The sequence below is a fragment of the Acinonyx jubatus genome, chromosome D4, assembly GCF_027475565.1.
Source record: "Acinonyx jubatus isolate Ajub_Pintada_27869175 chromosome D4, VMU_Ajub_asm_v1.0, whole genome shotgun sequence".
NCBI classification, from domain to species: Eukaryota; Metazoa; Chordata; class Mammalia; order Carnivora; family Felidae; genus Acinonyx; species Acinonyx jubatus.
The window spans coordinates 1,799,343-1,816,770 of NC_069391.1; the positions used below are offsets into that span (position 1 = coordinate 1,799,343).

At 58.8% G+C, this 17,428-nt stretch overlaps 1 protein-coding gene across 2 annotated transcripts in view; it reads left to right on the forward strand.

Moving 5' to 3' along the window:
- The window catches only part of CAMSAP1 (calmodulin regulated spectrin associated protein 1), a 59,022-nt gene that overhangs the window by 6,190 nt on the left and 35,404 nt on the right, over window positions 1-17,428 (forward strand). For both annotated transcript variants that reach the window (XM_027051829.2, XM_027051830.2), the window contains exons 3-4: window positions 14,198-14,460; window positions 15,276-15,437. In XM_027051829.2, the coding sequence (XP_026907630.1) occupies window positions 14,198-14,460; window positions 15,276-15,437 (425 nt within the window). The remainder of the gene's footprint in view (window positions 1-14,197; window positions 14,461-15,275; window positions 15,438-17,428) is intronic.

Genomic DNA, 17,428 nt, shown 5'->3' on the forward strand with positions numbered 1-17,428 from the left:
CGGCTTCGTCGTCACACGCAGAAGGGTCACCTCCGAGCTGCTCCTTCTGGCTCCTTTCCTCCCTGTGGCCTGGCCCTTTCTGTTGTTTACGCTGCCCAGGTCACTTACGTGCCCCTCGCCCTCTGTCCTGTAGTCACTAGAGACTCACGTGGAATTAACCCGACGTCCGTCCTGCGAGTGCTGTGCTGTGAACCCTGGGGTCCTCGATGGCCTCTCGGGGCTCGGGTGGTGCTGGCCACGGCCATGCACACAGCCACCTGTGCTGCATAGCCAAGGAGATGGGCACCTGGGAGAGGAGCAGGTGCCGCGGCAGGACAGGGGAGGGGAGGGGGAAACTCCCCTGAGGGAGTCTGGAGTGTTCTCTTCCGGAAAGTGAGGTGTTTGAGACCCGGGCCTTTCGGAGAAGTCCCTGCAGGGGAGGTAAATGCCTGTCGTTTGGTTGGAATGCGGTGAGAATTTCAGTTTGGAGCTCTGAGAACACCAGCTTCGGTGAGGTGCACTTGACATACAGCCGGCTGCGCACATTTTGAGTGTAGTCTGACTTCCGCACCCCTGTGAACAGGATCACGGTCAAGGTTGACGGTTTTCATGTCTCCAGGGTGTGCTTGAACCCTCCAGCCGGTCGCCACCCGGAGCCTCGCTGGTCTGCGGTTGCTGTGGATCCCAGGGGTTTCCTAGAGCTGCCTTCACCACCCACCGGACATCGGCTGCTCTCTGTTCTCTCCGTCGGCTTCCTTCACTCCGCCTCGTGTTTTGGAGCTTCAGCCGTGTGAGCCGCCTTTTCGCCGAGTGCTGGGAGCAGCGGTGTCGTCGTTTGGCTGCCCGCACTCTGCTCCCTCCCCCGCTCGTGGAGGGGGCCCTCGGATCGCTTCCAGCCTGTCTGCCACGAACGGGGCCTCCGCGAGCGCTCGCGACAGGTCCGTGGGAGCATACGTTTCGGTTGTCTCGGGGCAAAACCATGGAGCCGCTGGCTCACGTGCGTGTGTGTGACCGCCCTGCTGGTTTCCGAGGTCGGTGTATCCGTTCCTGTTTGCGCCAGCGAAGCCCGAGTGTGAGTCCAGACGACCTGCATCCTTGCCAGCACATGGCATTGTCAGTCTTTTTAATTTTAGCCTTTTGAGCGAACGGGTTGTGATGTCTCGCTGTGGTTTGGATGTGCATTTCCCTGATGACTAATGATGACGAACATTTTTTTATACGGTCATTGGCCGTTTGAGTATCTTTTTTCAGTTGAGCGTTTTCGTGTCTCTGGCCAGAGTCTTAAAAAAACTACACTTTTATTCGAGGCAATTGTGTTAACGTGCATTTGTAAGAAAGTTTCGCCGGCGGTAACTTCTTGCAAAACTGTAATTGAATATTACAACCAGGAGAGTGACGTTGTATGATCGGGATGTAGAACATTCCATTCCCACAAAGATCTCTTCAGTTTTGTTGCCCTGTTGTAGCCACGCCTGCCTCCCTCCCTTCTGCTTTCCCTTCTGCTTGCCTTGGGTTTGTTTTGCTCTTCCTTTTCTAGTTTCCTGCGGTATGGACTTAGATCATTGATGCCTTTTTTCTTCTCTAGGGTAAGCGTGTAGTGCTGCAAATTTTCTCCTTGGTGCTGCCTTAGCCGCATCCCACGAAGGTTTGGTGTGTTGTGTTTTCATTTTCATTCAGTTCTGTGTCCTTGATTTCCTTTGCTACTTCTCCTTGACCCGTGAATTTTTTGTAGGCGTAATTTCCACGTGTTGAGATTTTCTCGTTTTGCTTTTCTGTTACTATTTCTAGCGTGGTTCCGTCGTGGTGAGGTGACACTCTGTAGGGTTTCTGTTCTTTTAAACTTGTTCAAGCTTGTGTTCTTGCCCAGGGTAGGGTCTTTTTGGGTGGATGTTCCACGGGCGTTGGAAGAGATGTGTTTTCTGGTACTGTCGGTGGGGCCTTCCACACATACCAGTGAGGGCCTTTTGGTTGGTTGTACTGTTCAGATCTCTCTCCTTGTTCATTTTTGTCTAACGGTTCTGTCAGTTGCTGACGGCTGTTGAAGCCCCAGCCATACTGCACACTGTGTATTTCTCTTTTCAGCTCTGTTTTTTCCCTCACGTCTGTGTCTCTGTACTTTGGTGCATATGCATTTAGGAGTATAAGGTCTTCCTGCTGGGTTGACCCTTTTTACCCTTAGGTACCTTTCTTTCTCTTCAGTAAGTTTCTTTCTACTTTATCGTACATTCATACAATTTTTCCTGCCTTTTTAAAAAACTTTTTTTTAATGTTTATTTACTTTCGATAGAACACAAGGCGGGGGGAGGAAAAGAAGAGAGAGAGACACACGCAGAATCCAAAGCAGGCTCCAGGCTCTGAGCTGTCACCACAGAGTCTGACGTGGGGCTCGACCCCACAGACCGCGAGATCGTGACCTGAGCTGAAGTTAGTCGCCCAACCAACTGAGCCACCCAGGCGCCCCAGCTCTTCTTGCTTTCTGTTCGTTGACAGTGTTTTCCTGGTATAGCCTTTTTTTTTTATCCCTTTGTTTTCAGCATATTGAAGTCATTGAGTCTGAGGCGAGTTTCTTGTAAACGGCATATAGCTGTGTTGTTTACATGTATGTATGTATGTATATTTTGTTTGTTTTGAGAGAGAGAGAGAATGTGAGAAGGGGAGGGGCAGAGAGAGAGGGAGAGAATCCCAGGCAGCCTCCTCACGGTCCGTGCGGAGCCTGGCACAGGGCTCCGACTGCCCAGCTGAACCGTGAGATCATGACCTGAACTGAAATCACAAGTTGGAAGCTCAACCAGCTGAGCTCCCAGGTGCCCCTGCCTTTTTTCTGTATTTTTTTTTTAAGCCATTCTGCCAATCTTTGTCTTTTACTCGCTGTATTTAGGGTATTTATATTTAATGTGATTGTCGATCGTTAAGGCTTACATCTGATGTTTTAGTCTTTCCTGTATTTCTTGTTCCTGTCTTCCTTCCCTCCCTCCCTCCCTCCTGTGGATTACTTGACCATTTTTTAAGATCCCGTTGTGATTTATCCATGTTGTTTTGGGGTGTGTCTGTAGTTTCCTAGTGGTCGCTCTGGGTGTGACCGTATTTATGCATGACTTCCAGCAGCTCTCCAGTGCCGCTTTGCCCCTTCAAGTGCGGTGTAGAAAGCTCTTCTTCCGTCTTTGCCCTCCCCACCTTTGAATGCCATTGTTGTGAGGGTGTGCAGGCGTGGGAGTTTTGTCACCAGATGGAATATAGGAAACTCACCATTGCATTTGCCCAAATGATCTGTACCTGTCAGTCCTGCTCCCTGGTTCTCAGGACCCCTTCCTTCCATTTGTTTCTATTTGGGGAATCTCCTTCCGCCGCTCTTTAAGGTTTGCTAGAGATGAGTTTTTTAAAGTTTTCCTTTGTCTAAGAAGGTCTGTTGGTCTCCTCGCTGCCTTAAGGAAAGTCTCCCCAGCTGTGGCATCTGGCTGACAGCTCCTTTCGGGCAGCGCTGGAAAGTGACGCGCCCTCCCTCTGGCCCCGTGATTCCGAGAGACCTGCCGTCCCCCAAGCCTGTGGCCCCCGTTTGGGGTGCGGTGTTTCCCTCCAGCTGCTTCACGATAATGCTCTTCGTCAAGTTGGGGATAATGTGTCTTGCTGTGCATTTCTTTGGGTTCATGTTATTAGGGTTTGCTCAGTTCCTTGAAACCTGTGGGGTTGTGTCTTTTGCCCCGTTTGGGAGGCTCTCGGCCTTTGTCCTTTCAGTGCCCTCTCGGCCCCGCTCTCTGCCCTCTTCTCTGGGACTCCAGTGATCCAGCTGTTGGGTCTCGTGTTCCCCTCCTGTGGGTCCCTGAGGCCATGTTCGGGTTCTTTCAGCGTGGTTTCTATCTGTCGTTGGGATTGGGCACCTCGTGTTGATCCGTCCACGAGTTCACCGATCCTGTCCTGTCCCCTCCACTTTCCTCTCAAGCCCATCCAGTGAGTTTGAGTTGTTGCTCTGTTTGTCAGTTTTACATTTCAGTTCTTTTTAGAACTTCTTTTCCTTTGCTGAGATTTTCTGGTTTTCGTTTGCTTCCAGAGAATTTGTAATTGCTCGAGGAATCACTTTTACGACAGTGGCTTTAAACTCTGTGTCGGAGAATTCCAGCATCTGACTCGTTTTGGTGCTGGTGTCCATGGATCGTCTTTTCTCCTTAAAGTCATGATTTTCTTGGTCCTGGGTGTGCCGGGTGACCTCCGGCTGCTCCCCGGTCACTCTGCCTCTTCTGTCGGAGACCCCGGGTCCTGTTGAAAGTGTCCCCAGCGGCAGCAGCGGCGGCAGCGGCTTCCGGTCTGGGGCAGCACACGGTCCCGCCAGTCTGACGTTCACAGCGTGCCTTTGCCGGCGTGGCTGGCATGGGGCTCCCGTGGCCCTGCCGGTGCTGCTTTTTGGAGGTGGAAGGAGCTTTCTGGTGCCGGACTGCCGGGTGCCCCTGGAGGACAGAGGGCGTCTCCCGGTCCGGGCCGGGTGCTTGTCGTGGTGGGGTCCCCTCGCGCACGGTGTTGGGGGAATGCTGTGTCTCGAGTCCAGTGGGGAGGGAGAGCACTCGGGGGGCTTTGTTGGGGCAGGTGTTGCAGACCGCCAGCTCGTGCCCCGGCTTCTGCCAGGCCGGCCTGGTGTCTGGGGCGGGGATGAGCCCGCGCGGCTCGCCTTCCGTCGCCAGGCCGAGGGCCGGGAAATGCCGGGTCAGGTCACCTGCTGGGTGGGAGGTCGGGAGACGCCCGTGGCCGTGGCCGTGCTGTTCCTCCCGCCCTGGCGTCCCCCCGCCCAGTCTGCCTCCTTGTGCGGCCTTCGGGTTCTCCTGTGCTTGTCTTTTGAGTCATTTCCAAGGTTTACAGTTGTGCTTCGTGGAGAGGGGTCCCTGCCACGTCGTCCTGACCGCAAGGCCCTCGTGGCTGCTTTATGTTTTTGCTTTGTTTTTCGACTTCATCGCTGTTAGCAGCACGTGCTTTGGTGTGTGTATCTCCTTTCTGTCCCGCTGGGTTTCATGAAGTTTGCAGGGACGGGAAACTCCTTGCGCCCTATCTCTTGCAGTAATACCGTTTTCTGTCCCATGTTTTCTGTCCTGCCTCCCTGGGCCTCCGGTCACACTGTGTGACGCTTGTGGTACCTGTCACCCGCCTTCCCTCCTGTCCTTTCTCTCCTCTGGCTGGCCTGCTGTTCGGCACCCCAGCGTGTGAATGCAGTTCACTTCCCCTGTCTTCCCGTGGCAAGTGCTTTCTTTCCTTTCCTTCCCCTTCCCCTTCCCCTTCCCCTTCCCCTTCCCCTTCCCCTTCCCCTTCTGTCAGAATTCTTCATGTTCTCGTTTCAAGCGTGGTCAGGGAAAGTCTGTGGCTGCTCACGCCAGCTGTGGGTCCCCGGGGCCTGTTCCTTCCTCTTGGTTTTTAGCAGTTTGGTTACAAGCGTCTGGGCATGGTTTTCTTCCACTTGGTTCTCTTTGGGTTTGCTGGGCTCCCTGTGCCTGCAGATTGGTGTCTTTCTCCAAACATGGGGCGACTTTGGCCACTACCTATTCAGATGCTCTTGGGCAGTGGTCTCTGTCCTGCAGGAGCACGGCCGCGAGGCTTTTGATGTCCCCCCTGCTCCCTGACACTCTTCCTTCTCTTCAGTCCCTGCCTTCCGGGTGGCAATTTCCATAATGTCTCTCGGGTTCACTGACCCTCTTGGTTCTCCTGTGCGGCGAACATTTTGTCGATACACTGTATTGTTCTTAAATTCTGGTTCTTTTATCATTTAAAGAATTTTTCTCTGTGGAGAATGTCTATGTTTTCATTTCTTTCAAGAGTTCCTACATTGACCTCAGGGATCTTGGTTACAATGGATGCTTTAAGGTCTGTGATAATTCTGACATCTGGGTCATGTCAGGGTTGGCATCTGTGGATTGTCTCTTGCCCTGGGAATCGGTTGCATTTTCCGGTTTTCTGTATGTTGAGTAACTATGGGTCGTGTCCTGGACATTTGGGTATTGCGCTGTGGGGCTGCTTTCCGGTCCACGCTGATGTCTTCTTGGTGGTCCGTTTGTGTAGCCGGGTGGCAGTGAGCACCTTGAAGCTCAGACCCCAAGTCTCTGTCATTTCGTGTGCCATGGTTTCAAGGTCAGTGTGGTTTTGTGGGTCTGTCCCACGTGCACGTAGCCATGGGGGTCCTCAGGGTTGTGTGGGCTCGTATGCGGAAGGAGGAGTCCCCTTCCCGGCTCTCTCCTTTCTTGGATTCCTCTGCATTTTCTGCTCCAGGGAGCCCCCCCTTCCTTGTCCTCCGGCTGGAAACACGGGGCTTCGCTCGGAGCGGTACTGCCTGCGCAGGGGACAAGAACGTCAGGTGCCCTCACCTCTGCAGACCACCGAGGGCCCTGCCCTGCCAGAGTTCCGTAACCTGGGCTGGAAGAGAGGAAGGGGAGGAAAGCCCAGATTCCTCCCGCTCTCCAGCGTGCGGGGGCCCCTTTCCTGGTGCTCTGGCCAGAGAGGCCGGGTTTCTGTCCGCGTTTTGACTGCCCGCGCGCGTGCGTCCGGCTGCCCTGTGGGTCAGAGCCCCTAGAGGAAGTGGGCACGGAGCCGGGGACCCCGTAGGTGTGGCTTCTTGGACCTTTGTGTCTGCCCCCTGGTCGCCTGCTGCTCTTCACGTTTAGGATCCTCCCGTGGCTGCACGTGGCGCCGGGCGGGGTCTTAGTGGTGGCCCGCTTCACAGTGGCAGCTCCACAGCCTGGGGGCCTGCTTCTGTCGCTCCCTCGGTGTCACCGCTGGCTTTGTTCAGGATGTCCTGTCGCTTTGCTCGGCTGCTGCTTTCACTTGGCTGAGTGGGTGAGGTGGCCGGGAGGCGGTGGGCGTCACCAGAGGCCCAGGACGGTGCCGTACTCCGGAGAAACTTGCACTTCCAGGCACCGGCCGTCCCTGACCCCCTCGCTCCGGTGCTCCAGCACACGCACTGGGGTGCTCTCGAGGGCTGCTGTACTTGGGTCACGTCGGCTCCAAGGGAGCAGCCTCTGGGGTCCCCGGCCGCATGCCTGCCCTGCTGGGTGACCAGGGTCCCCTGCAAGTCCCGTCCCCCTGACCTGGGAGGTGCCAGAAACGCAGGTCCCCCTCGTCGCACCTGCCACGGACGGAGCACAGCCTCTGTCAGCGTGGTGTGGGAGCTGGGGCTCTCGGCTGCAGGCCTCTGCTGGCACACGGCCCGGCCACCTTGCCCCCTGGTCGGCTAGTGCGGCCAGCGGAGGCGCGTTCTGTGCGTGCCGACTGGACCATGCTGTCCCCTGGTACCGGAGAGCTCCTCTCCACGCCGGATGCCTACAGGTGCTCCCTCGCATTTGGCCACGTTTGGTCACAGAATCTTCCCTTGCCGGACGTAGGTTTGCTCAGCTTGCTGGGCGTGCGGCTGGGCAGCCGGTGGGCGCACTGGTGGGTGGCTGGGGGGTGCGCGGGCGGGTGTGCCGGTAGGTGGGCTGGTACGCGGGCTGCTGGACGTGCTGGTGGGCGGCTGCGTGGGGATTCCTAGGGTGTCACTTCCCTGGGGAGTGTGAGGTGTGAGGGAGCGAGGTCTGGCCAGGACCTTGGCATTCAGGTCTGTGGCCTGTCCTTCCCATTGGTCACCTTCCCTCCCTCAGGCACCGTCCCGGGTCAGAGCTGTCCCCCGAGCTGTCCCCTGGGCCTCGAAGTGGGGGGGGGGGCAGGGGGGTGCTGAGGGTTGATCGGGCGGCTCCCCGCTTGCTTTGCTGGCACGGCATCCCTGTGGGGGGGGCCCGTGAGCCGCACGCCTGGGCCAGTGTGGCCGCTTCTCCGCCTCCCAGCGGGGGCGGGGCCCATGGGGGGGCACAGGCGGTTGTGAGACCTTCTCCCCCCTCTCTTCCCCGGCTCCTGCCATCTTCTGCTCTGGCCTGGGGTTTCTCTTTGCCTGGGCTTTCTCACCATTTTATGCTAGTTTTTTGTTCCTTTAAAAAGTGTTTGCTCTTTCCTCTTAGAGCGCGTTTTTAGAGACCAGTCACATCCTCATCAGAAGCTTCTGACATTGGGCCATCAGGGGTTGGGGTCTGTTGATTGCCTTTTCTCCGGTGCTTGTGGGTTCCCTCTGTCTTCTGCGCCGAGTAAGTTTGCATCGTGTCTGGGACATCCTGATTCTTGCGCGTGAGACCCTGGGGTCTGCTAAAATTTAGAGAGTTCTTTCTTTTAAACAGGTAGTCAGCCCAGTTAGGCTGAGACTGTGAGTCCTCGTGAGCTGCTTCGTGTGGGCCTTTGCTCCACGCTGGTTTAGTCCCAAAGCCTCTGGACCGTTCTGGTCTGTCCGCAGGGCACCTCTGTGAAACCGGGGCCCCGCTGTAGTTCTCAGAGTCCGCGCTGTGCCGTTCCTGGGTAGTGTCACACGGGGCCACTCGCGTCATCCAGGATAGTACACGCGGAGTTTAGGGTTCTTCATTCAGCACCCCCTCCTGCTCTCCGGGGGTCTCCCCTGCAGGGGTCTCCCTTCCCAGTCCGGCTGGAAGAGTCTGTGTGCTTCCTGCACCCGAGCTGCGTCAGCAGAGAGGGAGGGAAAAGAGCCTGTGGGGCGCCCCCTCACTCCCCCCCACCCCCCGCCCACCGTTGGGTACGGTTTTGTTGCTGGTGCTGGCCTGGCGTGGGGCAGGGGAGCCAGTGAGTCTGCCTGGCAGAGCTGTTTTTCTCTCTCTTCTGTCTGGTGTTGCCAGCATAGGCCTGGGGTGTGGCCACAGTTCGAAGGCCTCTGGCCACGACGTTGTGGTCGACGGTCTGGGCGGGGGCTGGGCACCAGCAGGCGACTGGACCACCGTCTTGCCGGCCGCTGGTGGCTGTGCGGGCTTTGCTCTCCTGAGACCAAGCCGGACCAGGTGAGGCCTTAGGCTTCCGTGGGGCACCTGGGGGGGGGGGTCCCCTGGCCCTGCTCGGGGTGCAGGGGTACGGCGTCAGTCGACAGGGTGGGGCGTGTGGTGGACAGCGACGGATGAGAGTGATAGCTGGCACCTGTGTGACTGTCACTGACGGCAGGCTCTGCCCTCAGCGCCTCGGCTCACACACCTGCCCTCACCCGGGGGACAGGGGGCCGCGCTGTCATGTGTGTGCCTGGGGTTCTGAGGGGCCGGGCCGGCCGGCGCAGGTCCTGCTCCCGGCGCACGCCTTCCTGCCTTGGAGACCTGGAGCTCTCCCCCAGCTGTCACCCGTTTCTGCTTCCTCCTGCATGTTGCGTCCTGCCTGGCAGGTGCGGGCTTCTCAGGACCCTGCAGCACTTCGTGCGGCCTTCCTGTCCGGTGTGCCCGCAGGGCCCTAGCCCCGGATCGCCAGCCCGTGTACGCACTGTCGCTGTTGCTGCAGACCGGGGTCACGGGGACCGCTGTCCCTCCCGCCAGGCCGTGTCCTGGGGGCGCCCTCGGCACGGAGCCACTGCCCTCAGGCCTAGCGGCTGCTTCACCCCTCCCGCCTTCCGTCCTTCTGTCCAGCCCTCTCTGCCAGAGACGCGGGCTCCTCCCTCCCGCTGGCCGCCTCCGCCTCCAGACCGTGCTCTTGGACCCCCGTCACCGGCTGCGCTCCCGTGGTCGGTCAAGCCCGCTCCTGGGGCCCCGGCCTCCGCATGCCTCCCTCCAAGCAGAGGGGGCTGCTGGTCCTCTCCTTGGCCCCTCCGTCCCTCACCCTTCCTGCCGCTGCTCTTCCCCAGGCTGGCACTGCCTCCGGCTTGTAAATCCGCGGACCCCTCTCAGTCCGCCTTGTGTCTCATCTTTTTCCCGCCGTGATTGCTGATCGCTCCTGCTTTGAAGTGTTTTCTCCGAGCCCGCCTTCTGTTTTCCCCTCCTTCCCCGATCACCTCTCCGTGCCGGTCTCCAGCTTCCTTCTCCCACTTGCCCAGGTCTGCCCCACACGTGGCCGTTGGCCAGGTGTACCCGACGGCCTTTTCTGCCCCCCGTGCGTGTGCTCCGTGGCTGTGATAATTATTTCTGCGTGGTAGATCCCAAGCCTGTGTGTCCGGCCAGACCCTTTCCCTTGAGCTTTGATCTCCGTATTTTCCTGCGGCTTTGAAGTCTCCACTTGGGTCCCACGGGCACCTCAGAGACGTCCTGCCTAGAATAACCGCCCCTCTCCCCTGACCGTCCTCCGCGTTACCGGTTCCTGTGTCGGAGGCACTGCCCTGCATCTTGTCGGCAGAGTGGGAGGTCTGCTGCCTTGGCCACACCCCAGGCCCGATGCCCATGCCTCCTGGGTGTCTGTGCCCCTTCCTGGTGCCACCGGTTCTTGGCCCGCCTCCGTTGTCGCTCGGGCCGCTGACTGTGGTGGGATTCTGGTAGGTAGGGACTTAAGTCCTCCAACTCCTCCGGCCCCTCGTCCCCCCATGGGGGCCGGTCACATCCCTTCAGGCCTTCAGAGCCCCCTGTGCCTGTCCCTGTCACTGAGGGACCCCACTGGCGCCCCCAGTCCCTCCTGGTGAAGGCTGCTGGTAGGTACTTAGTTGATTACCTGTTGGTGAGCCGAGAAGTGGCCTGTGCGGCTGGCTGCTCCTGTGCTGAGCTGCAGTTTTCCAGAACCCTCTCTCGGGGTCATTCTTCTGTGTGTCCCTCATGTGTCGTCATCCCGTCCCCCTCCCTTGGTCTCATCCCTTCCCCTGTTCCTGCTCTCTCTGCCACCAGAGCCTGGCTGCCTCGCTTCCCCGGAAGCCTGCCCGGCCTCTCTGCCCTGTGGTGCCGGCTCATCTGCGCCCCAGAGCAACACAGAGCACCCCGTACCTGTCCTGCGTGGCGCCCAGCATGTTTTGTGCACGGCGCTTGGTGATTCCTGTCATCTTAAGAGGCTCTGCCCCGAGTGGTGACGTCTTCGTCCTCGTTAACCCCCTCATTTCTGTGCGTCTTTGGCTCACAGTAGGTGCTCAGTAAATGACGGCTCCGCACAGGAGTGATTCTGACAAATCGTCTTTGCAGTTTGTAGAGGGAACGAAAACTAAGTCCCTGGCAGTAGCCATGAGGCACTTGCAAAGTCGTCTTTTAAACAGTTGTCGGTTTTAGTAAAACTGAGAGGGAAATTCACAGCTGGCGCATAAAGCCCCTGCAGCAGTTGACCTGCTGAAGCACAGTAACTGGCCCCCCTCCGCCCACGGCTGAGGGCAGAGGCTGCCCTGAAGGGGGGCGGGGGGCGCAGGGGCTGGGGGGCCGGGGGGGGGGGGAGGCGCAGCCACACGGTGTCCGGAGCGCTTCCCTGCACTCGACATGTCGTCTTCCCGTAAATGTGGAGTTTATGGGGATCAGGTCTGTGATTCATACGTGCGTGTTCAGGTGTAATTGAAAAGTGGGTTATCCGAGTCAATTTATATCGATTAGTCTTGAAAGTTCCACCAAGTGGGCCGCCCGTGGAAACCTTTCTCCTGGGTAGACAGAAAAGCTGCTTCAGAGCCCTGGCTGCGGTTCCGTCCAGCCTCTCCAGGTTCCCGGGTGTGGGTAGGCTGTGTCTTTCTGAACCTGTGCCCCTGGACGCCTGTCCTTCCTGCAGCCAACCCTCCGTTTGTGCCTGTGTCCCATCCCCTCCTCCCAGAGCTGTGACCCTAAGGGACCTTTCTGTCCTGAGGCCTGCAGGTCTCTGCTGTCCTGGAGGGGAGCCCATCGGTAATCTGAGAGGCGAGGGGGCCGGCGCTGAGGGGACGGTGGCATGGCGGTGGCTGTGGCGTGGCCTCAAGCTGTTGTTTTCTGGCTAGGAGGCTGGGTCACCACCTTTAGGGGGCCAGGAAGGAAGAGTGTGGCCCCAGCAACTGCGGCACGATGTCGTTCGAGATTGTGCCCGGGATCGGTGTCCTGGCCGTGTGCTGCTCATCCCCAGCACAGCCACTGTGCACATCCCCGGGCTCGGTCCTGGGGGCGAGGAAGAAAGGCTTGTCTCCTGTCCGTGTTAGTGGAGTTGGATAGGCAGGTCTCTGGAGTTCATCGTTACTTTGTGTCAAAGGACGTGGAGGATATTGATTAAGGGAGCCTTTTCCCGGTTGATGAGAATAACTCGGTTATGCTCGTCTACCCCTTCTAGAGGGTTATGCAGCACGTCAGTGCAGTACATAATAAAAACAACAAAAAAGTAAACACAAAAAAGGAGGGGGGGGCGGGTCAGCCAGAGTTGCTAGGGCTTTGGCAGGAGGAGAACTGGGTGACCCTGAAACTTTTCGTGAGGGCTGACCTTGAGATGAGGCCGGGAGGGGCAGGTTGGGAGGTGGAGTTCCCCTGCAGGCGGATTAGGCCCCGTGCCCACCAGCCCGTCGTGCCCACCAGCCCGTCGTGCCCGCCAGCCCGTCGCGCGGACCTTAAGGGGCAGAGGGACGGAGACCCAGGGAAGTGGCTGGGGTCAGGACGTGTGTTCACGGTGACAACACGCCCGTGCTTCAAGCCACGAGACTGACTGAAGTCACCTGCGCCCTTCCAGTCCTGGAGAGGTGAGGGAACGATGGAAGCCTCTCCATAGCAGAGGCGATGGAGCTGGGACAGGCGTGGGGAGAGGAGGAGGACGGGGTGGGCCTGGGTCCCTGCGTCCCAGTCCCCGCTGCCCGAAGTCAGCCTGGCCTCTTGCACCTGAAAGCGGACTAGGCTGGCGGACCCCCTGGCCCCGCGACCTCCTCGACTCCCATCCTGGACTCCCGTCCGTCAGAACCAGGTCCTGCATCGTCCGTGTGGGTGTCCTCCCGGGCTGCCGTCTGCTCTCTGGGACGGCGCACTCCCGTGCGCGTGGGGCCGGCTACTGTCCCTCCCTCGGCCCCCCACTCACAAGTCACCCTGCCTACAAAGGCAGCAGAAATCTTCCCACGGCATTTTGCCCTGGGGCTCTGTGGTCGGGATGACCTCTTCTGTCTCAGAACTCTGGGTGATTTTAAAATAGGATGGGCTCTGACAGGGTCCTTTTGACCCTGAGCCAAGGGTGTGTCCCTCCCGCCTCGGAAGGGCTGGGTCCGTGTGCCCACAGGGCTGCCACGGTGTCAGTCACAGTCACGGGCGATGTGAACCGAGGCCTTGCAAACAGAAGGGCAGTGTGAATGTTAGCCACTGTTAGGAGAGCCAGTGGGGAACCGAGGAGCCCCACACCCACAAGGAAGTGATTCAGGGCCCCGAGAAAAGAGTCTGTGATGAGGACAGTGAGGATGGGGGTGGGGGGGTGGTGGGGAGGCAGAGGCCACTGTTGGAGGCCACTCGCCAGGTCGCCGCAGAGAGCCCGGACTGTGCGGGGAGAGGACGCGCTGGCGCCCCGGGTCTCGGCACTAGGTGCCATGGGTGCCCTTCCCCGGTGTCCTTGGAGAGACCAGGCCTGTCTGAACTCTTTGACAGCCAGGGTTGTTCCAGAGCATCCAGAGGGCGGTCTCAGGTCTGGGGGCCTCACTGAAGGAGATCAGCCTTAGCCTGCGCAGTTTCATGTTTTCCGGTCTGCCATCCCTTTGGGGGCACAGCGATGGACATCTTGCAGGGCAAGTGTGAGGGACACTTGGGGAGACCATGCTCCAGCCGTTTAGCAACTGAGCGTCCCCAGCGGTGCACGTGTGGCTGGTGTGTTTGTGTGGGAGGTGGCGTAGACCTGTGAGTCAGGCCGGATTCACAGTCGGCTTCTGCCGCTCGGGGCCTTGGGCACATGGCACGCTCTCCCCATGCCTCCGTTTTCCCGTTAGTAACGCAGGGACGAGAGTCTCAGCTTGACAGTTGCCGCGTGCTTAAGTCACATGGCTTGCGTGGCGTCGAGTGCTGCCTGGCCCGGGGTCAGGTGAGGGCCTGTCCCTGCGGTCGTGCCTTTGTCACGGTGCCTGCGGGCCTGGCTGTGGTGTCGGGCCTCGCTGTCGTGTCCAGTGTGACCTCAGGAAAGGGCGCGCTTGACCTCCTCCCCGGGACCCGTGCTACGTGTGCCCCGCGCCGTCTGCAGGGTGACGAGGGCCTGCGTGTTGCCTGTGCCACGCGTGGCCCCCGTGGCGTGACCGGGTGCCGTGCAGTCCAGCCGGCTCGCATCTCGGTTTCCCCTGGGCTTCGCTCCCTGCTTAGGGCTCCCACACGTGCTTCTCGCTGCCGTCTGGCAGGAGAGTCACCCCTGGAGGTCGTGGCGGCCACGTCACTAAGGCGAGCGCGTCGCCCACACGCCCAGGCGGTGTCGGCAGCCGGGTCGCCTTTGCCCGAGGAGACGATGGGGTCTTTTTATGTGGTTAGGTGCCCGTCGTGATTGACGGCAGCTCTGTCCCCTGTTGGCATCATGCTCACGTGCCGGTCTCTTCTTGGCTCAGATAACATCCCCGAGGACCTCAGGGACCCCTTTTACATTGACCAGTATGAGCAGGAGCACATCAAGCCGCCCGTCATCAAGCTCCTGCTGTCCAGCGAGCTCTACTGCCGTGTGTGCAGCCTCATCCTGAAGGGGGACCAGGTGGCGGCCTTACAGGGACACCAGTCTGTCATCCAGGCCCTGTCCCGGAAAGGGATCTACGTGATGGAGAGTGACGACACCCCCGTGACGGATCCCGACCTCAGCCACGCACCCATAAAGATGGTGAGTGTCCTGTGGTGGGGGGGCGGGGGGGGAGGCAGGGTCTGTCACCGACCGTGACTGCTTCTACCGCGGGCACTCGTGCGGCGCCCCGGCCTGTCGTCCCGCCAGCCGGCCCTCCGCGGTGCAGATGGTGGGAGCGTCCGGCTGGGTGGCGGGGCTCGCGGCTGCGCGGCGGTCTCCTGAGCTGTGTGTCTTGAAGTGCCTGTGACTTGTGGAGGACGGGGAAAGAGCAGCTCCCCGTCAGCTCTCTTCCTCCTTACGAGCCCTCTGTGCGCCGGAGGGTAAGTCGAGGCACGTTAACGAAAACGTCCGGAGGCAGATATTTCACGGCCGTTGTGACGTGCAGCTGTCGGGCCTATTCTGTTAGGTTGTTCACGCGCATTGTATTTTTGTGTCCAAATAAAGAAGAAAAGACTCCGTTTTCCCCCCTCCCCCCTTTACTCTGGAAGCCGCACCGTCGATGTGACTTTTCCAGACTGCCCTAGGTCGGCCAGTTTGGGTGCCTCCCACGTCACTGGGTTTTGGCTGTTCTCTGGCGACTTGGGCTCTGTGGCTTTTCACGCGTGGGTTTCGCGGAGGACGCGCTGTGGGTCAACGGGATGTTCCTCGGGTTCTGGGAGGAGACGGTGCAAAGGCGTGGCGGACTTTCGGCAGCAGGGCTCCTGCTGGAACCCCGGGCCCTGTTCGCGGTCATGCAGCTTTGGGCGCATCTCTCTGTGCTTGTACCTTTCCCCTCCGCCAGCCCCTGGGGCTCGCCAGGTTGCCGCGGAGGTGAGGTGGGCTTGGGCCACCCTAACTGTTGCCTCTGCTCCCAGAGTGCCCACATGGCGATGGTGGACGCCCTCATGATGGCCTACACCGTGGAGATGATCAGCATCGAGAAGGTGGTGGCCAGCGTCAAGCGCTTCTCAACGTTCAGCGCCTCGAAAGAGCTTCCGTACGACCTCGAGGACGCCATGGTGTTCTGGGTCAACAAGGTCAGTGCTGGGAGCCGTGGCCGGTGTGAGGACTGTGGCCGCGGGTCGTCTCCTCGAGCGGCCCGAGCGGGCCGGGGCGCTCCCTGGTGGCAGGTCCTCCCCCGAGAGCTGCGCCCGCTTCGTGTGTCGCCCGAGAACCGGGCGCCGGCAGGGGCCCCAGGAGCGGCAGATGGATGTGCTGTGTCCAGAAGCACGTCTGCTCCTGTCCAGACAGAACAAACAGGTGTCCTCGTGAGCACGCGGAGCGTGGCCGCGGTTTGAATTACTACGTTCTTGTTATTTTCATCTCGGGGTCTCTGTGCACCGAAGGGGTGCTCGAGTTCAGAGGCGTTTTGATTATGAAGAGAAAAGCGGTGTCTTCCTAAGTGTTTTCTCTTTTTACGTTTAGGAGCTTACAGCGTGATCTTTCACACAAGCATAGAGAGGGTATTTTCAGTGGCACGGGATTATTCATAGGGTTACCTTTCCACAACAGTTTGGTCGTGAAGCGTCTCTGTGTGTAAAAAGGTGTTCAACTGGGGACACTTAGCTAACGGAGTGAGGACGTGGAAGGCAGGGCAGCCCCTCGTAGAGTTGTCTTGGGGCAGGTGAGACAACCGTCTGGGGGGCTCGGTCGGCGAGGCGTCCCACTCTCGATTGAAGTTCAGGTCATGATCTCACGGTTCGTGGGATTGAGCCCCACGTCGGGCTCTGCGCTGACAGCGTGACCCCACTTGGGACTCTCTCCCTCTCTCTCTGCCCCTCCCACCCCACCGAATAAATAAACTTAAGTAGTTGTGTTAGTCTGCCCACAAGATTTAAATTATTTCCTTATATGGTTTGTGTACGTGTTCTTTATAACGTAAGGCTTTATGAGAGACCAAGTAAAAATCAGTGGCTGTGGAATTAGTTGAACGTGGCAAAGCCAGGCCGTGGCGCGTGTGCCGGCTCCCCTGAGAGGGCCCCCTCCGTGGTTGTGACGAGCAAGGCCTTACGTCAAGTGCGTGTTGTGACTTCCAGCTAAGACGCTTGCCCTGCTGTTTACTTGGTTACCCGGAGGTGGGGTGGGGGAATCCAGTCCGTGGGCAGACCCCCTTAAATCCCCGATTGCCGGGTGGGGTAGAGGGCTTTTCCAGGGTTCGCTGCAACATCTGGACTCAGACGCTGGCCAGTGCCCATAAGTTTGCCTCCTGGTGGTGGGCACCGTGTCTCACCTGCCCCCTGGCCGTGCAGAATACCGTGCCTGTGGGAAGTGGGAACCACAGGAACCACGGGAACCACGGGAACGTGGTTAAGGAAGGATGTTCGGGACCGGTGCACATTTCCAGAGGAAACTGAGCCCTGGCTGATAGCTCTGTAATCCCGACACGGCCTTCCTGTAGCCACGAGTTCACGTGTGTGTTTTCAGCCACTGACCTGCGGTGTTCCGTTCGTTTCCGGTGCCCAGCGTGGTGATTCAACAAGTGTAGCTGCCAGCTGTCGCCACACAGCCTCGTCAGGGGACTTGACTGTATGCCCTGTGCTACACCTTTCCTCCCTGCAAAATCCAGGTTCTAACTTGTTTCTCTCTGATAACTTTTATTGGCTTCTCCTTATTTTCATTTTTGAGAGAGAGTGAGCACGTGAGTGGCGGAGGGGCAGAGAGAGAGAGAGAGAGAGAGAGAATCCAAAGCAGGCTTGAGGCTCGGAGCTGTCAGCACAGAGCCCGATGCGGGGCCCCGACTCACGAACTGTGAGATTCTGACCTGGGCCAAAGTCGGCCGCTTAACCCACTGAGCCACCCAGGCGCCCCGGTTTTTCCTTCTAATAAATGAAATGACGTCATTATAGAAAAGCTGGAAAATACAATAAGCAAATAAAATGAAATATAAACTCCCCATAACCTTGCCGCCTACACACACGTTTTAACATAAATTCTCATAATTTTTAGGGCACCTGGGTGGCTCCGTTGGTTGCGCGTCCGACTTCGGCTCAGGTTGTGATCTCACCGTTCGTGAGTTTGAGCCCCACAT